The 16,149-nt window shown below is 44.5% G+C and overlaps 1 protein-coding gene across 1 annotated transcript in view; it reads right to left on the bottom strand.

The window, feature by feature from the left end:
- The window catches only part of BTBD11 (BTB (POZ) domain containing 11), a gene marked incomplete at its 5' end in the record, with an annotated part of 73,986 nt that overhangs the window by 2,240 nt on the left and 55,597 nt on the right, over nucleotides 1-16,149 (bottom strand). The window contains 5 exons of the mRNA XM_010134026.1: nucleotides 3,019-3,132; nucleotides 6,272-6,340; nucleotides 7,284-7,365; nucleotides 9,107-9,209; nucleotides 10,001-10,106. Coding sequence (XP_010132328.1) covers nucleotides 3,019-3,132; nucleotides 6,272-6,340; nucleotides 7,284-7,365; nucleotides 9,107-9,209; nucleotides 10,001-10,106 — 474 coding nt within the window. The remainder of the gene's footprint in view (nucleotides 1-3,018; nucleotides 3,133-6,271; nucleotides 6,341-7,283; nucleotides 7,366-9,106; nucleotides 9,210-10,000; nucleotides 10,107-16,149) is intronic.

Genomic DNA, 16,149 nt, shown 5'->3' with positions numbered 1-16,149 from the left:
CCCCGGGGAAGATTCTGATGGGACACAAGAGGAAAATTTTTCACAATGAGAACAACGAGCCAGTGGAATCTCCCCAGGGAAGTGATAGCTTCCCCAACATTAGACACTTTTGAGATTCAGCTGGACAGGGTGCTGGGCCATCTTGTCTAGAACAGACTTTTGCTAAGAAAGCAAGAGGAAAATTTTTCACAATGAGAACAACGAGCCAGTGGAATCTCCCCAGGGAAGTGATAGCTTCCCCAACATTAGACACTTTTGAGATTCAGCTGGACAGGGTGCTGGGCCATCTTGTCTAGAACAGACTTTTGCTAAGAAAGGATGGACCAGATTTTTCACAATGAGAACAACGAGCCAGTGGAATCTCCCCAGGGAAGTGATAGCTTCCCCAACATTAGACACTTTTGAGATTCAGCTGGACAGGGTGCTGGGCCATCTTGTCTAGAACAGACTTTTGCTAAGAAAGGTTGGACCAGATGATCCTTGAGGACCCTTCCAGCCTGGTATTCCATGATTCTACAATTCTATGTTGCAATTTTAAGAATGGAAAGCCCACAGGTTTCTGCCACAGATCATTTCAATACTCTCAATTCAGCTTTTTAAATTGTAAATGTGATGAAATCCACAGTGTCTCACCTTTCTACTAGTACTTCATCTCTTTAACCCAGGATCTCAATTTCTTGTTCCTAGAGCTCCTTTTACGTAGCTCACTACCATGCTAAACACTGTTCTACAACCTAGACCCCCGCCACAGATAAATTTACATATCTCTACTCGCTTCACGCTATGCTTCCACCAAATCATATCTTTCTCTCATGATGACAAAGACCGTGCTCCATGTGTCTCTGGGACAACCTGCTCACACATCGCCATCTGCAGATAAATTTACATATCTCTACTCGCTTCACGCTATGCTTCCACCAAATCATATCTTTCTCTCATGATGACAAAGACCGTGCTCCATGTGTCTCTGGGACAACCTGCTCACACATCGCCATCTGGAAAGGCAGGTCTGCAGGTGCAGCTGAGATTGCAAAGCAGCAAAGACTAGAAATGGCACCTACAACAGGAGGAAGTTACTCAGAACTTACTCCTGGCTGATGTGCTGGTGCCTGCCTTCAGAGCCTGCTCACCTTATTCCCATCCTCACTGTGGTCTAACACGAGCTCCTTCCACACCTCAGAGAGCAACATGGAAAGGCAGATGGCAAGCTGTGCTTGAACTGCTTGTGAGCTCCCCTGGCTCATCGGGACCATCTGGCCTCTTCCACCACATACCATTATCTTGTATTCACATAACAAACAAATGAAGCTACCGTGTGATAGGAGCACTCTGGGCAGAATGATCTGTGCTCAGATTAATCACCTGCACATCACACAGGCCGGGAGCATAAAGACAGAGGATTTTCTGTGCTTTGCAGACAGTGTAATAGAGAGGTGCCTGAACTAGCTTTAAATGTGTGAGTTCAGGTCCTGGAAATCTTCTAGCTATAGCAGTATAAAGCTTAGCCCTGGTAATTTACTGGAAGCGGGGAAAATTAGCAGAGTTCTAGGGTGATGTGGCTTAACTAATTCCAGAGGTCAAGATTCCATTCACAGCTAGCTTGGCCATCTCTGCAATGCACTACCCATGTCAGTGCTGACATGATCCGGCTGTAGAAGCCTCTCAAGAACACCATTTCCACTGCCTCCACTGAGAGATGCAGGAACAAAAAACTTGCAGCCTGGGGCCCTACAGGCAAACAAGCAGCTGGATTTAGCCACTGGGTTTGTTCAGTCCCAGCATCAGCAGTGTAGAAGTTCCTCAGACAGGTCTAAAGCTCCGTGTAAGAACTTTCTTCAGTTAGGTTGCAAACAGCAGCCACATTTCACAATTCAAAGAAAACATGTCATTTTAAACCAAACCTATTCATTTTACTCTTAGTAACAGTAATATAAATCAAGAAGTTCCCACATGAGCTGGAAGATAAGTATTTTTCAAATGATTCCTGCAGTGCTGATTTTTTCTTCCTATTACAATAAACGGACCTGCAGATACACGTAACTTCTTATTCATTTTATAGGTGGAACTTCATGCTATTTAAAACACAGATTGTGCATTATCTGTACATCAAGACCTAAGGTTACTATTCTCTGTAGGAATTACCCGATGATGGGAGCAGGGGTCAGATCTGCAGGGGTTTGGAGAAATCTGCAGGATTACTCCGTTCAGTCAAACCTCTATGTCATGCTGCACCATTTTATCTTCTGTATAAACCATGTAAGTTATAGAAAAATAATTTAAGAAATGATTTAAAAATATTTCATCGCAACTATTTCTGTATCATTTCCATCTTCCAACTGAAAGTCTAACTACTAAGCACACAAGAAGAGGAGAAAAACTGAAACTAATCGATGTGGCAACCACCTCCAACAATGAGCGAAAATAGGTTTTCTAGGTCAAAAAATGCCATGCTTTCATGCCTAATGATTTAGGCCCCCTCACAAGCTAAGTAAATAATTTGATTCCAGTAAGAAGCTGTGAATCTCTCCTCTCCAAGACAAAATTCTCATTACCATCCCTGCATGGCTCAGAGACGCTGCACTTTGACAATGTGCATTTTTATATACTGACAAACTGTCACCAGCATTGAGTGTATCACCCCAGTGGGCTTCAAGCAGGACGAAACAGCAAATTGTAGTGGGAGAATACAGCTTGGGAGGTGAAAGAGAGGTGTCTTATTCGGTGAGGTGATTGTTGTTGAGTAACTCAGTAGTCTGGGTTGCCATAAGGGATAGGTCAGCCACACAGTGGTACGCTCAAATTGAGTTTGAAGCACTTAGAGAAGGGGGTGAGCGGTTCCCACAGATGCTCTGACACTACAAGATTTAGGGCTGTCTCTGTACTAGGTACCTATTAGTCACTCAGTCCCAGTAAACGGCAACTATTAAATAAATAACGAATTATCACTACTTAGAATAAAACTGACCCACAAGTATGATGACAGACACATAACATGAAAGCATATGTGGTTATTTTTACCTTGGCATGATTATAAATATCCACGCAGTTTTCTGTATTAATACTTTTTGCGCAAATGATCTCACAGTGTCGTTGTAAAGCTTCAAGCTGGAAAAATTTAGCAGCAGAGAGAAGCTAAAAAAAAAAAGGCAAGGAAAAAATAGTCAAACTGCTGACAATACAGAATTGGAGCTTGCTTCTTTACTGTTTCGTTGTATTTTTGTCTCTGCCTCTGCTTTAGCATGAAAGTATTGACAAACAGTCACAATGAGAAGGTTGCTTGTTTGCTTCAACCCTTTGCAGTCCCCTTGAGATCATACTGTGGAAAACTGTACATGGAGAGGTCACTATGGGCTGCTCAGATCTACAGGCTGACTTTGGAATGGGGTGGTGGGGGGTGGCATGTGAGAGAGAAAAAGTAAATGGCAGCTTGGAGAGTCTTTGGTCACTTTGCAAACATGACTCTGCAAGGAGGGGTCTCCAATTACATTCCAGGAAAAATAGGTTCTGTTTCAACTGTTTACCAAGCTCTGGCTGAAATAGCTCACCTGGACTGGATGTGGAGATGTCATCAGAAGGGCCAGAACCAAAAGTATAGAGGAATTCAAACCAGATGATGATGACCACCCTGGGCAGTCTTAAAAATCTACAGAGGCAATAAACCTCACATCTGTCACACCAGCAGGCTCAAGGAAATGAAGTCAGATCTCCGTAGGCTCCTTGATCTAGCTTGTGAGCAGCAGTAAGTCATGTCTAGGCCACAGGCACCGAAACACTGCCTGGCTCCGCATTACTGCAAGGAGAGGGTGCACAGCAGGATACAATGCAGAGGTGGGAACCAGCTTGGTGTGAGGCGCTGTCTAATTAACACTCATGTTGGTGTCATGTGCCTGTATCACTGCACCACAATGGCTCTCCTGTCATCAGGACTCAAGCTGACCTCCCACTTTGTACCTGTATCCACCCTACAGCTATACTTCCTGGACTGGCACTGCCTCAGTATCTCTGCACGCCACTGTACACTATGGGAATGACCTGAAGCCTGTGGGGTGAAAATGGCTTAAGTTTTGAGTTTTCCAACTGATTTCAGTAGTGTTAAGATTTCCCCTTTTGCCCGCTTTTTGTCCTTCTACAGCAGGGAAAAGGAATTTCATATTCTGCCTTTCCATGGTAGGACATTGCCTCTGTCTCTCTGCTCTGGCAGAGGAAGCAGGCTGGGGTTCTTCATTGCCTGACACCTTGCTCTAACCCAGACAGGTCTCTTAGGCCAAGCTGTTCAAGTGTTTAGGCATTTATCATCTAAGACTGCATGTCAAAAAGCTATCCTGCGAATCCCAAAAGAGCTCTCATGCCACTAGGTAGGAGCACCAGGGAACAAACTCCTGAAAGTTCCATGACATTTTTCTGACTTCCCCTATGCAGTCCGCTCAAGGTCTGCTCTAATCCCATAAATAAATCCAAGTGCTGGAAATCTGCAGTGCTGATGTGATAGCAGCCAGCTGGCCCCAATTATGAATTGCAGCAATGATTTCTGTGGAGTATTTCTGGTGCTTCTTGTTATCGTATTTGTAATAAGGCAAGTTGCTAAATGCAGTTTTGAAAGATAAAGCCAAATCCCATTCCAGCTGCCTCTGTGGCTCAAGCAGTCACGTGCTGGTTTGTAATTACTTTAAACTGTGAGGAACCATAGCCAGATCTGTTATCAACAGATCAATCAATCAGTCATATATTCTTGAGTCTCAGAAGTTTTGAGATGTCACAAAAGTAGAGCAAGCAGCCAGCTGAACCACAGCACAAGCTTTTTAACAGCCTAGGCGATAACAGACGCACCTCTATAAAGCCGCTGCACTGCCTGGTCTAAGACTCCTTACTTCAGTAAGGGTTAGAAATTCAGGAGCTTCTTTCAAAATCTTGAGTGAAACACAATCAGTGACCTTTTCCTACAAAGCTCAGAAAGTCAATCTGAGTATGCTTAGTTAAAAACCCATCACTGTTTTTTAACTCCCTGGAGAGGGATAATTTCAATCCTGACCAGTTCCACGCTCTGGCTGCCAGCAGGGTTGGTACAGATGACCCTGAACCCATCAGAATTGGTTCACCCTGACCACTCGCAGCCCAAAGAGTCGTCACTCCTAACTTCCAGTTAGCAGTACTTTAGTAAAAGCCAAGCCTTGCATGGATGCCCCAGACAGCAGTGTCACAGGTACAGACCGACTGTAGGCAACAATAAAACATCATGGTGGCAGACTACGATCTGTACAGTGATGACTGCCAGCTGTTTAATGAGCTCTGATTTTAGTATTTACTGTCCTATATTCTTCTTGGCTGCCATAATCTGCTGACTGTAAATGGGAAAACTCTCTGAATGACTATCAAGAATTTGCTCAAATATCTCTCAGTTCTATTTAGTGGCATTTTCAGTTAGACTGAAAATAGCTGGCAATGACAGCACACAGTATTGGGAAGAGGGTGACTTTATATCCATACAGGTTATAGATGTGTGGCTACACCGAAGGCTCGGTCAGCTCCAGTTGGCTTGGTTTAGCTTTCACAAACGGGCTCAACAACACTGGATGTTTTACATGCTGTGAGAAAGGGGCAAAGAATTCTCTGTATCTCAGGGAGCGGCTTAAGTTTTATTCAGAAAACTTGTCAGTCTCATGCTTGAGACTGAACTGAACTGTGACTCCAGTGGGATTTCTCCTGTGATTAAAGCCAGGTACAAGCCCAAGAATTCTCCCAAGTAAGGAACCAGAGTGGATGCTTTTATGCTGCTGAGATAGGTCTGGACATGTAAGCCTGAGCTAATAAACCAAAAGTAAGAGTGTGGCAGAGAGAAGCTGACCAGCCCAGCTGGAGCAGAACACCTCACCTACCGGGCTGAGAGAGGATGGTATACTACGCTGCTGGAAGCTGCTTACAGATTTTGGTAACACCAGCTTTGCGCTTTCAAGAAAGAGTCTTTCAAAGCATCTAACTAGGCATTTTTCATTTCAGATACTCTTTTTTGGCTTGATGATCATATTTTTTCTGCTCTTTCTTCTCTGACAGTCAACCTCTGGCAACACCGGCAGAAGTTACCATAATGGGTGACCAGCAGAAAAGCAGACTGAGTGTCTCCCGCAGGGCTGCAGACGGCCTGGGAACTCCGGGTGAAGCACTGCTGGCTTTTACAGGATTACTCATGTCCTGCCCAATGGCCACGTGCCTTAGGTGAACGGTACACAGATTGCTTAGCATTGCTCCCACTGCAATTAAGAGAAATGTCTCTTACCTCCATAATTTCATTATTTTTAATCAGGAGTGACTCTGCACCTCCATAATAAAGATACTGCATAACCAGCTGTAATAAAACAAAGGGAGTGTTTGTAACAAGCAATCCAAGACATCAGGGAACAAAGGGGGATGTAGAGATTGCAGGCAATACCCAAGGCTCTCCAACATCACCAAGGATTTGTAGATAAAAGTGGCCTAAACCTCCTGATACATTTGGTTATTCTCTCTGCACAGTTCAGTGTTTCCTTCTCACATGTAGTCTAACGTCTCAACCCTCACCAACCACATTGCCTGGACTTTCTGGTGAGCATCAAACTGTTCGCGGGAAGCTGATTAATTAATGAAAATATAGTATATATGACGGTTATTCCTTTATTCCTTCTCTAGCAATGGCAGCCCCCCCTCCACCCAGCTCTGCGTGGGCAGGCATGGATGATGAGAAAGAGCGGGGGAGGCGTTGCACTGTAAGACGCAAAGTTAAGATCCCTCTGCAGTGAGCTTCCAGCAAGCCTGAAGTTGTTGCAGGCAGCTGGGAATTATCTGCAGCGGTATCAGTCGATACACAGAACTGCCTGAGCTCTGCTCAACCAAAGGGAAGCGTATACATGTATAGGCTGCAGATACAGAAAGCAAGCTCTGTATTTTCATGGCAAAAAAACTGACTGAAAAATACTGCTAAGGAAGAGAATGAACTCTGTTTCTTCCAAGCCTGTCCACTAAATACAGAAAGAGCCCAAAAGAGGAAAAATCAAGTGTGTTACCTTGACATGCACTGCTTTGTCTGCACAGCCCATATAAGTGAAAAGCATGCTATTGTATCTGGTCGGGCGACACATCTGCAGTCAGTAGCACTCTGCAGCTTAGGGTATGAATGGGGATGAAGGCTGTGCTCATGAAAGCACTACTCTGAGCTACGTGTTTATCAAATACATATGTTCTAATTTGGACAGGGCATGTAGGATGTTCCTGTTACATGTTCCATTCAAATTCAACGTGAGAACTGACTTTACCTGAAAGATGGGGTACTTCACATAGTTGATCTCAATACAAGTACTATCAGATGAGGGCTTGCTAGACAGCAATGCTTTAAACCTAAATAAAAAGGAGCGAGATTGAAATACCAGCCCAATTATCTCTATGAAAAAGTTCGGCAATGTGGAAGGACAGCATCAGCTCTTGCAAAAATAATACACTGAAGTGAATGGAATTGTCACCGAAAAGCATCAAGATTTAGACACTGACATAAAATAAAGTTCAAACCAAAAGCAAGAAGCCTCTCTTTTAGAAGTTTTCAATTTGAAATTTTGGAAAAATACATATAATATCACAACAGAATGAAGCGTACACAGGACATTCCCATTTTGTAATGATGCATATTACAAAACCAAACATTTTTTTCCTTTTTTTTTCTTGGCAGCAATATCATCTTTTAGGAAGGCTTGCAACATTTAAAAACTGCACACTTTCACACTTTCTGTGTGTCTATGACCATTATACTGCTTTAAAAAAACCACTTGAAACAGAATATTAAAACAACAACACGAAGACTTTTCGTGCTTCTATGCAGACTCAATACAATTGTATAAAAAGAGGCGGGAGAGAAAGCTGGTTAGGTTGCTGTTCTCTGATTATCAAAACCTGAAATTCGGACAGAAGTTTCAGGAAAAAAACACATTTTAAGTTAATAATTTATGTGAGACATGTAGATACGTAGCAATCTATTTTTCAAAACCAGATATTCCCATCTGATCAGAAGGCAAAGATGGGATATGCGCTGTCAGAAACCATGTACTTCTCCTTTTTGATAATTCATCTGACCTTCTAGCAGGAGTACAAAGCTTGGCTTATCTATCAAGACCAGCATTTGCTGGATGGTAACCTCTTCCATATCATGACTGCATCTTGTTAATTAAAATATGGGTAACAATTGATTTGCTTTTAGTAGTGTCAAACTCCATTATGGACACTATTCAGCAGGTTTAAAGCTCAAGTTTGGAATGTGTTTGTACCTCTTCCAAGCTCTGAATCAAAATGCCCACTTCTTAATTGAAGGCAGGGCCAGATAGTGCAGTTGTTTTACGCAAATCTCTTTACTCCGTTCTGTGGGTTGGCAGCACATCTAGCATCAATTCCCTCACTGCTCAAACTACCCAAACTCAGTGCCTTGTCCTTGCCACATCTTGAAATAAGCTCTTATGGAGGACCAGCTAAATTTGCTTAAAAGCACACCTTTAATTATAAAGCTCCATTTAAATAAGGTTTGTGAGCAACTTTAAGCTTGGGTACAGCTGAGTAACCCATGTCCAGCCTTCTGAGCAGGATCAGACTATAAGGGATCTGAGAGATCAGACTATAAATATTGTCTTTGGATACAGTATGACACACTTTGTAGTTATTTGATTTTATGTCGTCGATTAATTGTTTGATAGTAGCTTGTTTTTCCAGGAGATTGTCCACACCGATGCAAGGCAGGAAGATTTAGCTACTCAAGGATAAATGACTATTAAGAATCAAAATACTAAGGCTTCTCTATGACTAAGAGCTGGATGCAGCAACGAGCTCCATGCAAATGTGCCTCAGTGGAATGAAGGCAGATGCATGACCAGAAGCATGGATCATCTACTGGGTGGGAATCTAGTGATGGGAGCACTTGTTAAACATCCTGCAGATCAACCAGAAACAAGCTGTTGAGATGTTCTGCTAGGGAAAACTTGAAGATTGGGCCACTAGCCCTCAAAGAATCTTAACAGCAGCCCCCCCAAAAAGGCAAAATACAAGATCAAATAATCAAATTCCATTCTTGTTAAAAACCAAACATGTCTCCATATTTTACCTTGGTGATGCAGTAAATAGCAACACTCTATGTGCATAAAATGGTCTTCCTTCCACCAGAAATGTAACATCTGACATCTCTTTGTTGTTAAGAAAGTGGGGATCTAGAATCACAAAAAGAAGAAAAAAAAAAAGCCAATAACTTTAGTTTGGAAGAGGTCATGAATGTACAGAGTATTTTCCTGTTTTAACAAAAGATGACAATAGTGTAAAAGGATATTGGTTTTAATGCATAAAGACCATAAAGCTATTTTGGACAGCCTGAGACAGAAGTCCCCCAGACAGGCACATGAAGTTCAGACAAAGGGAACGCAAAGCTTTCAAGTCTGTGATGATCTTTGCTGAGTTGACAGCCAGTTGTCTTCATCGTGCAGAGCTGGCACAGCCCCCCAGCTCTGCTACCCAAAGCAAACTGCAGCTGAACAGATGCTGTAAGGCCCCACACTCATTTATATCCTATTACACCGGTCTCCCTGTGCAGGGAAGTCTTTGTGACAAGGGGAAGAGGGTCCTGGAAAATCACTTGGGTCTTCTCCTGGTCACATTAAAACAACCCAAGCTCTGTCAGCACCGCTGGGAGGGAAGCGCGTTTGAGGCATCACCAGCAGCCAGCCACAGCGGTTTGAGATGTGGATGGTTGCAGGCTGGATCCCAGCCTAATGAGCAATACAGACAAATCCTGGCAGATTTGTGGTCCCACTCTAATACACCTGATGACACTCCTAATTTCAGTGGGAATTTCAGGTCAGACTGACTTTGGGGCCCTTCGTTTTTCTAGTTCTGCTTTTCAAATTCAGGTTTTTCTCTGACTTGTGCCCCACCAAGCACCTGCCAGGTGACACAGACTTCACACAGCTCTCCTTGGAGAACCAAGTATCTTCAAGTCATAGCTTACCTAGGCGAGAGGTCTGCTTGCGCTTAATTTCAACAAGCTTTGGAATAGGGTAGGGTCCATAGCAATGAGTGAAAATGACAGAGAGCTGCTGGCTGATCACTTCGTTCTAAGCAAAAGAAAACAAATATTTGCAATGTAAGCTTAGTATGCAAGGTAAGATCAGTATGCAAAGGAGATGTTGCATTGTTCTCAAGAGTCACCTGGTTTGAAGCTGAAGAATATGATTGCTGAAGCTTTACTAAAAATCAGAGCCTAGGATTATCTGGATTTGTTAGGAACTGCAATTCTCATTTACTTGATTGCTGTATCTCCTATAGGAATCAGTTAAAATGAGAAGTCCCCTCCTTGGACCAGAGGTCTTCTTTTTCCAACAAACTCCATAGCCCCTGTCCCCTCCATAGAAACAAAGCTCTTTTTTATAACAGCAATTTCCTTTAATTTGCCAACTTACTGTACTGGAAAATGACTTTTTGTCACTCTGTAGGAAATGGTCATCAGTCACATTTTAGAAAATCAGAGCTACGAACAAATATAGCCGCATGGCCTGCATGCATTTCTAAGTGCAACAGTCTCACAAACTGACTCTCCCTTAGAGAGCGACTGAAGCATCACAGTCTGCCATTGAATTTCCTCATTCAACCCCAAACGTTTCATTAATGTGATTTACACAGCTGAGCACCACTGTTCCGAGAACAGAACAGAACGCGAGACCTTCACAGAACCAGGGCTGGTCCTTGGCTATACCCACTTCTGCACACTCTGGATGCACACTTGCCTAAGCACCTATGCAACTTGAGTATTCCTGTGCCTAAGATGCAAGAACAGTGAGAAGGATTTAGAGCTTATCCACCTAAGTCACAGCCAAAAGCAGGATTTAAAAGCTTTTGTAAATTTTATCCCACTCTTCGCTGGTAACTGGAGCAGGTCTAGCAAGTTCGATGGTGCCACATTGCTACTTCATGACAACATCTTTTAACTACCCTTTGGTAAGAGAGTCCCTTCCACACCAGGAAACTGTGAAAAGACAAGGCATTTAGATATGAGAGGGCCCAAGGTCAAGGAAATAAGTAGGTAAGGGAGAAAAATAACATAAAAATTTGAAGAGTGTAGATGTTATACTAAAAATATCTCCAGGCTTGTAGAGCAGAAATTGAAGCTTTCCTTTCTCTGAGGACATTTCAGCTCAGTTCTAACAGCGGAGCTCCTTAAATCCCATGAGGGACAAGGAGGAGTGGCAAAGATCCTCTAATGACTCCCTTACTGCATCTAATCAAATGCAGTGGGAAAGGATAGAGCTGTGCCCTCACACTGATGTCAAAGGAAATTACACGGCTTGCCTGCAGGCAGGAGTTGGCTCCCATTACTACGTCAGATGTAGCACTAAAAGAAATGCTAAGATAAGAGAAATACTGATACTAAGAGACACCACTTAGCACAGTGCAGGGACCAGCCCTCAGAGAGGGGCTCACTGCTGTGGCTCTGAGACAAGGTGGATGTCTCACACGTCTCGCATGGAGAACATCTCTCTTCCAGCAAAGCTCTTCACAAAGAGAGTGAATCACAGGGCAAAGAGAAAAGGGAGATTTAAAGCCAGATTTAAAGAAGGAAGTGACTCAGCTACCGGGAGGGCTGGGGGGAGAGCTCTAGAAAGACAGGGCAGAAAGAGCAATTGCTTCTCTGCTCGGAAGGGCTGTGCTGAAGCGCCATGGCCGACTGAGTCAGCCAGGGAGGAGTGCGTCTGGAGGGATGCTGATTACCAGCAGGGCAGCTCCCAGTTGGATCCAGCAGATACTAAGAAGTTTGTAAATATAACAGAGGATGGGGATAGTTCCATGGTTCAGAGCGGAGGGAAGCTTCTGGAGAGGAGAGGCGTAATTGGAAGAGCAATGCTCACCTTTACCTGCAGTGAATAAAAGCAGAGTAACTGCACTAAAAAGGAGAGCTACCAGCAGCATCCTCTCGAATCTGCTGGGGTGCACAAGTCCTGTCTATGCCACTGAGGTTTTAGTGGGTCTCTGAACTCAACAGTCCCAGCTGCAGCTGTGCCCGGGCAACAGCTTTTTAAAAATACACATATACGTCAATAAAGACAACCCATCTCCTCCTACTGGGGTACCTGTGGGAATGTGCTGATGGAAAAAATGGGTATTGACCTCTCAGGGCCTCGTTATGAACCAGAGGTGTCACTCACCAGTTCAAGCCACGGCACTGGGAATTCCAGGTGCACTGAGATCAGGGAAGAACAGGCCAAACTCAGTCATGCAGGTGGGAGAAGAGGACCTCTTAACTCCCACTGCGATGAGCAGGTCACACATACAGACTACTCCACGGAAGCCTGTGTACACAGGCGAGGCGCTGCCAGCTCTCTGGGTCACCAACAGGGATTGAACCCTGCGGTGTGCTGATACAAGCCCATTATAAAGCCACCTCACCACTGCCTGCCCAAAAGGCTGTGAAAAACCTGGTGTAAACTAAGCTCTAACTCAAGATGCGAGACATTCACATGAGAGATGCTTAAAACACCTGAGACACAAAAGAGATGAGATAAAGGGAAACCTCAGGATCTGCACATCAAAGAAAGCAGGGCCATCAGACAGTGGCTCAATGCACTGCAGAGCTTCAGACCTCCAATGCAGGACCCTGATCTCATTTGGCAGAGCCGAGGTTGGAAACCTTTGGCTTCTGTCAATAACATTAAATACTCACATGCCACCAAAAGGCCAAAAAATGTGCTCAGCTGGAAAGCTCATTTAGAGTTGTCGCTAACAAACAGCAAGTTTTCTCCTTGAGACACGGGGAGGGGGCAAGCCCACTTCCCACACCACCCCTCATGCAGCCAAGCTCACAAGGCTGAGGCCCTGGATCTGCTGCCCACAGAGCCTCTGCTAGCTTTTACCAATAAACCATGCAGAAAGAGGCAGCAAAGAGGAGAGAGAAAAGAGATGCTTTGTTTGCAGCTGGATGGCTGGGGAGAAAATAGGCTCTTTTGAGCCAAATCCCGTTCTTGGAGCAGGCTGAGCTGGGCTGCCTGTGAAGTAACTGGGAACAACTGCAGAAGTTCACAGCCATCTGTCTGCAGCATCACTCTGGCAGACAGAAGGACATGTCCAGCCTATTCAACCTTCCCCGTCGCACAGTGCCCACACTGGGAAGCTCAGAAGCTGCACTAGTTACCACACCTATCCCATTTAAGCACCAAGCTGGATAATTCTTCTCTGTTTACCCTATCACCCTACCAGCTGACAGTGAAAGAACAGCCGTAAAAGCTCGCTGCAGCAGCTGTAGGCGGCAATACTAACACTGGAGGAGCAAAACAAAGTTTGTGTTCTTGCTACAGCTTGACATTGGAAAACATTGTGCCAGGATATGCAAGGCTGAGATCTGAAGTAAGGCCAGCTTTCTTTCAGACATGGGTGTTCATTTGTGGTCAAAGGGAGCCAGCATCTTTACTGTGAGAGGAGGAAGAAAGTTTGGCAGAGGATATAATAAAAATATTTACCTAGCCGTGGGGTAGTTTACAGATAGGCAAAAGGGAACAGGGAACAACAGTGAATCTTCTAAGGGAGATGGTGCTTCCAGCAGAGCCTTGGTCGGTGAGCAAGCAATTTTGCTTTGTAGATACAAGCAGTCTCCTGACTTAAAAGCATTCTTCAGCAGAGATCTAAAGGAATTCCCCACTCCTGGTGACTGCCCTTGCACTGTGAGGGGAATTCATAAACTCATTTGAAGCAAAGCTGAAGGTTTTCAAGTTGCTGGAGCAGAGAGGACTAGTCGATTGATCTGGAAAGAGGTGAAAACCTGGGTGGGGAGTGTAGGGGAATCTTTTCCTGAATGTCTGTCTGATTAAGGTCTGCGGCAGTACTCAGGAAGGGCTCCTCCAGACTTTGGCACATACCCTGGAACAGCTTGCTCCATTCCACCTTACCCAGTTCAACCCAGCCTAGCCACTCTGTGACGTGGTCCTACAAGGTACTGGACACAGCTGGAAAATACATAGCCAGTTTTCTCCAGTACCTGCGGAAGATATGTGTCATCTTGGTGGCTATGCTCCAAACTCTCAAGGGGAAAACTTGGGTTGGATATGGCAGTTAGGCTGTTTTTGCTTTTCTCTGACCACACTTTGCTTCAGCTGCCTCTTCTTAGACTCCCCATTCCCACACCACATCTCTCTGGACTACTCAAAACCCACTGCTGAGTTCTCCTTCCTGGGCTATAGACATCCCACCACCTCCATGTGCCTGCCCTCTACAGTGGTAACAAGTTTAGGCTACTTCTCTTTGCCTCTGAAATCCCAAGCAGTGCTTTGGGTTTTCCCTCACCACTTCAGCTCCATTAATGCTCATTTAATCTAAGTGTGCCAGGACCCTCTGGCTAATTCCTTTACAACAAAGCTCCAAAGACAAAAGCTCACCATGTTAAGCAGGAAAAGTCAAACTTACTCTTTTGGGTTTGGTGTCTGCCTGTTAATACACACCTCCTCCTCCCCAAGCAGAGAAACCAAGCTGCTCAGGGAACAGGGATGATGGCAAAGGTTATCTTTTCTCTCTCTGTTCCTGAGGATGCTGGAACAACCCAGCTCTCTGATAAATGCAGAGCAGCATAAGTGTTGCTTCCAGTTACCCATTTCATATGTGGTCCCTGGCAGCTGTTCCACCAGGGGCAGAGCCTCAGGATACCCCAAGCCCACTGAGGACTCATCCATGAACTTCCTTCCACAATATGCTGGGGTGCCCTTGAATTATTCCTCTGTTTATGCTCCCCTCTTCCCAGAAAGGGCTGACAAAGGGTGAAGCAACAGAGGGCTTTTTGCAGCGCTCCCAGCCCTAAGTACTCAAACTCTATGAGACTTTCTTCACCATCTCTTAGAACCTTCTCCATCCTTGCCTAGATGTTTTTGCTACGGTCCTCTAGCATAATTTACTTTTGCCAGCTGCCTCAAAACTGATTAAATGTCACTTTAGAGGGTCACTCCTAGATGATTAACCAACATACACATCATTAATATTAGTCAACAGCTGCAAAGGTAGGGAAGCCCCAGAGGTTGGAGATACAGTTAGAGTGAGTGAACTGGGTAACAAAATGGGTTTTGTTAGTGTTGGGCTCAAGTTTTTCCACTGCAAATACAAACGGAAGAGAATTAATCACAGGTAAGGCACAAACGGACCCTTCAGTTAGCTTCTGGGAAAGCTGCCAAGCCTCCCTTTCAAAAGGCTCTTTATATCACAGCTGTGCATTGTATGTAAAAAGCTCAGATGCCTGGGCACAGTCTAATCCCTGGGTGAGAGCCCAGAAAAGGGCAGGTGTCACATCCATGGCATTTATTTATTGTAAATGAAGAAATGGCTCCCGCCTCCGGCAGGGAAACATTTCAGAAGACAGACAGAGGGTAGGAAAAAAATCAAACCTGTATTAGTACAAAGCTGAATCTGCATTACAAAACCACAAGACAGGGTTAACAGTCTGTTATTAACATGCTGCTGGGTACCTGGTGTTCCCATCTCACACGGAGAATGCACGACGTACATGTGTGGATAACTTGCGTCCTGGTTACTCTGAACTGTTTAGACACAGAAGTACTACAAATGACAACAGGCAACGTTACAGATCGCTGCAATTACTTGAGAACAGTAAAACCTGCCTTACGAAGGCACTCAAAGTCCCAGCCAAAAGATCAACCACTGAGTGCAGGCTGGCACTAGCTGACACACAGAAGGGCATTAGCCACCCCATGGAAACCATAAGCAGGCACTTTAGCATCCTGGCAGTCTTCAGGGTTATTTTTAGTGCAGATTTTGGTGCGTCTGCCTGCTCTGCAGAAAGTCCACATTTTTTTTTCAGTTAAAGTTTTTCAGTCATCAGCCAAACTATTCCATTTTCAGGAGTTAATTTTTTCAAGAAATGTAAGATTTTATGTGGAGAACAAATATTCTAATGAAACCTGTCATTATAGTAAAACCTCAATTTCCTGTTGCCAAGCAGTTTAACACGGAAGCACAGAGGAGTCTTTCCTGATCCATCTCCAGGCAAGAGAAACATCCACAGCACTCTCCTGAGGGAGGGCTTTCCTCCAGGTGCTGTTTAGGACCCCCAGTGCCTACCCAAGCATCACACAGGGTTCAATTCTCTCCTCTACCCTAAGTCCTTCCTGC

Source organism: Buceros rhinoceros, unplaced genomic scaffold (assembly GCF_000710305.1).
Source record: "Buceros rhinoceros silvestris isolate BGI_N320 unplaced genomic scaffold, ASM71030v1 scaffold2504, whole genome shotgun sequence".
NCBI lineage: Eukaryota > Metazoa > Chordata > Aves > Bucerotiformes > Bucerotidae > Buceros > Buceros rhinoceros.
Note: the sequence above shows the minus strand (reverse complement) of the source record. Positions and strands in the feature narration are given on the sequence as shown.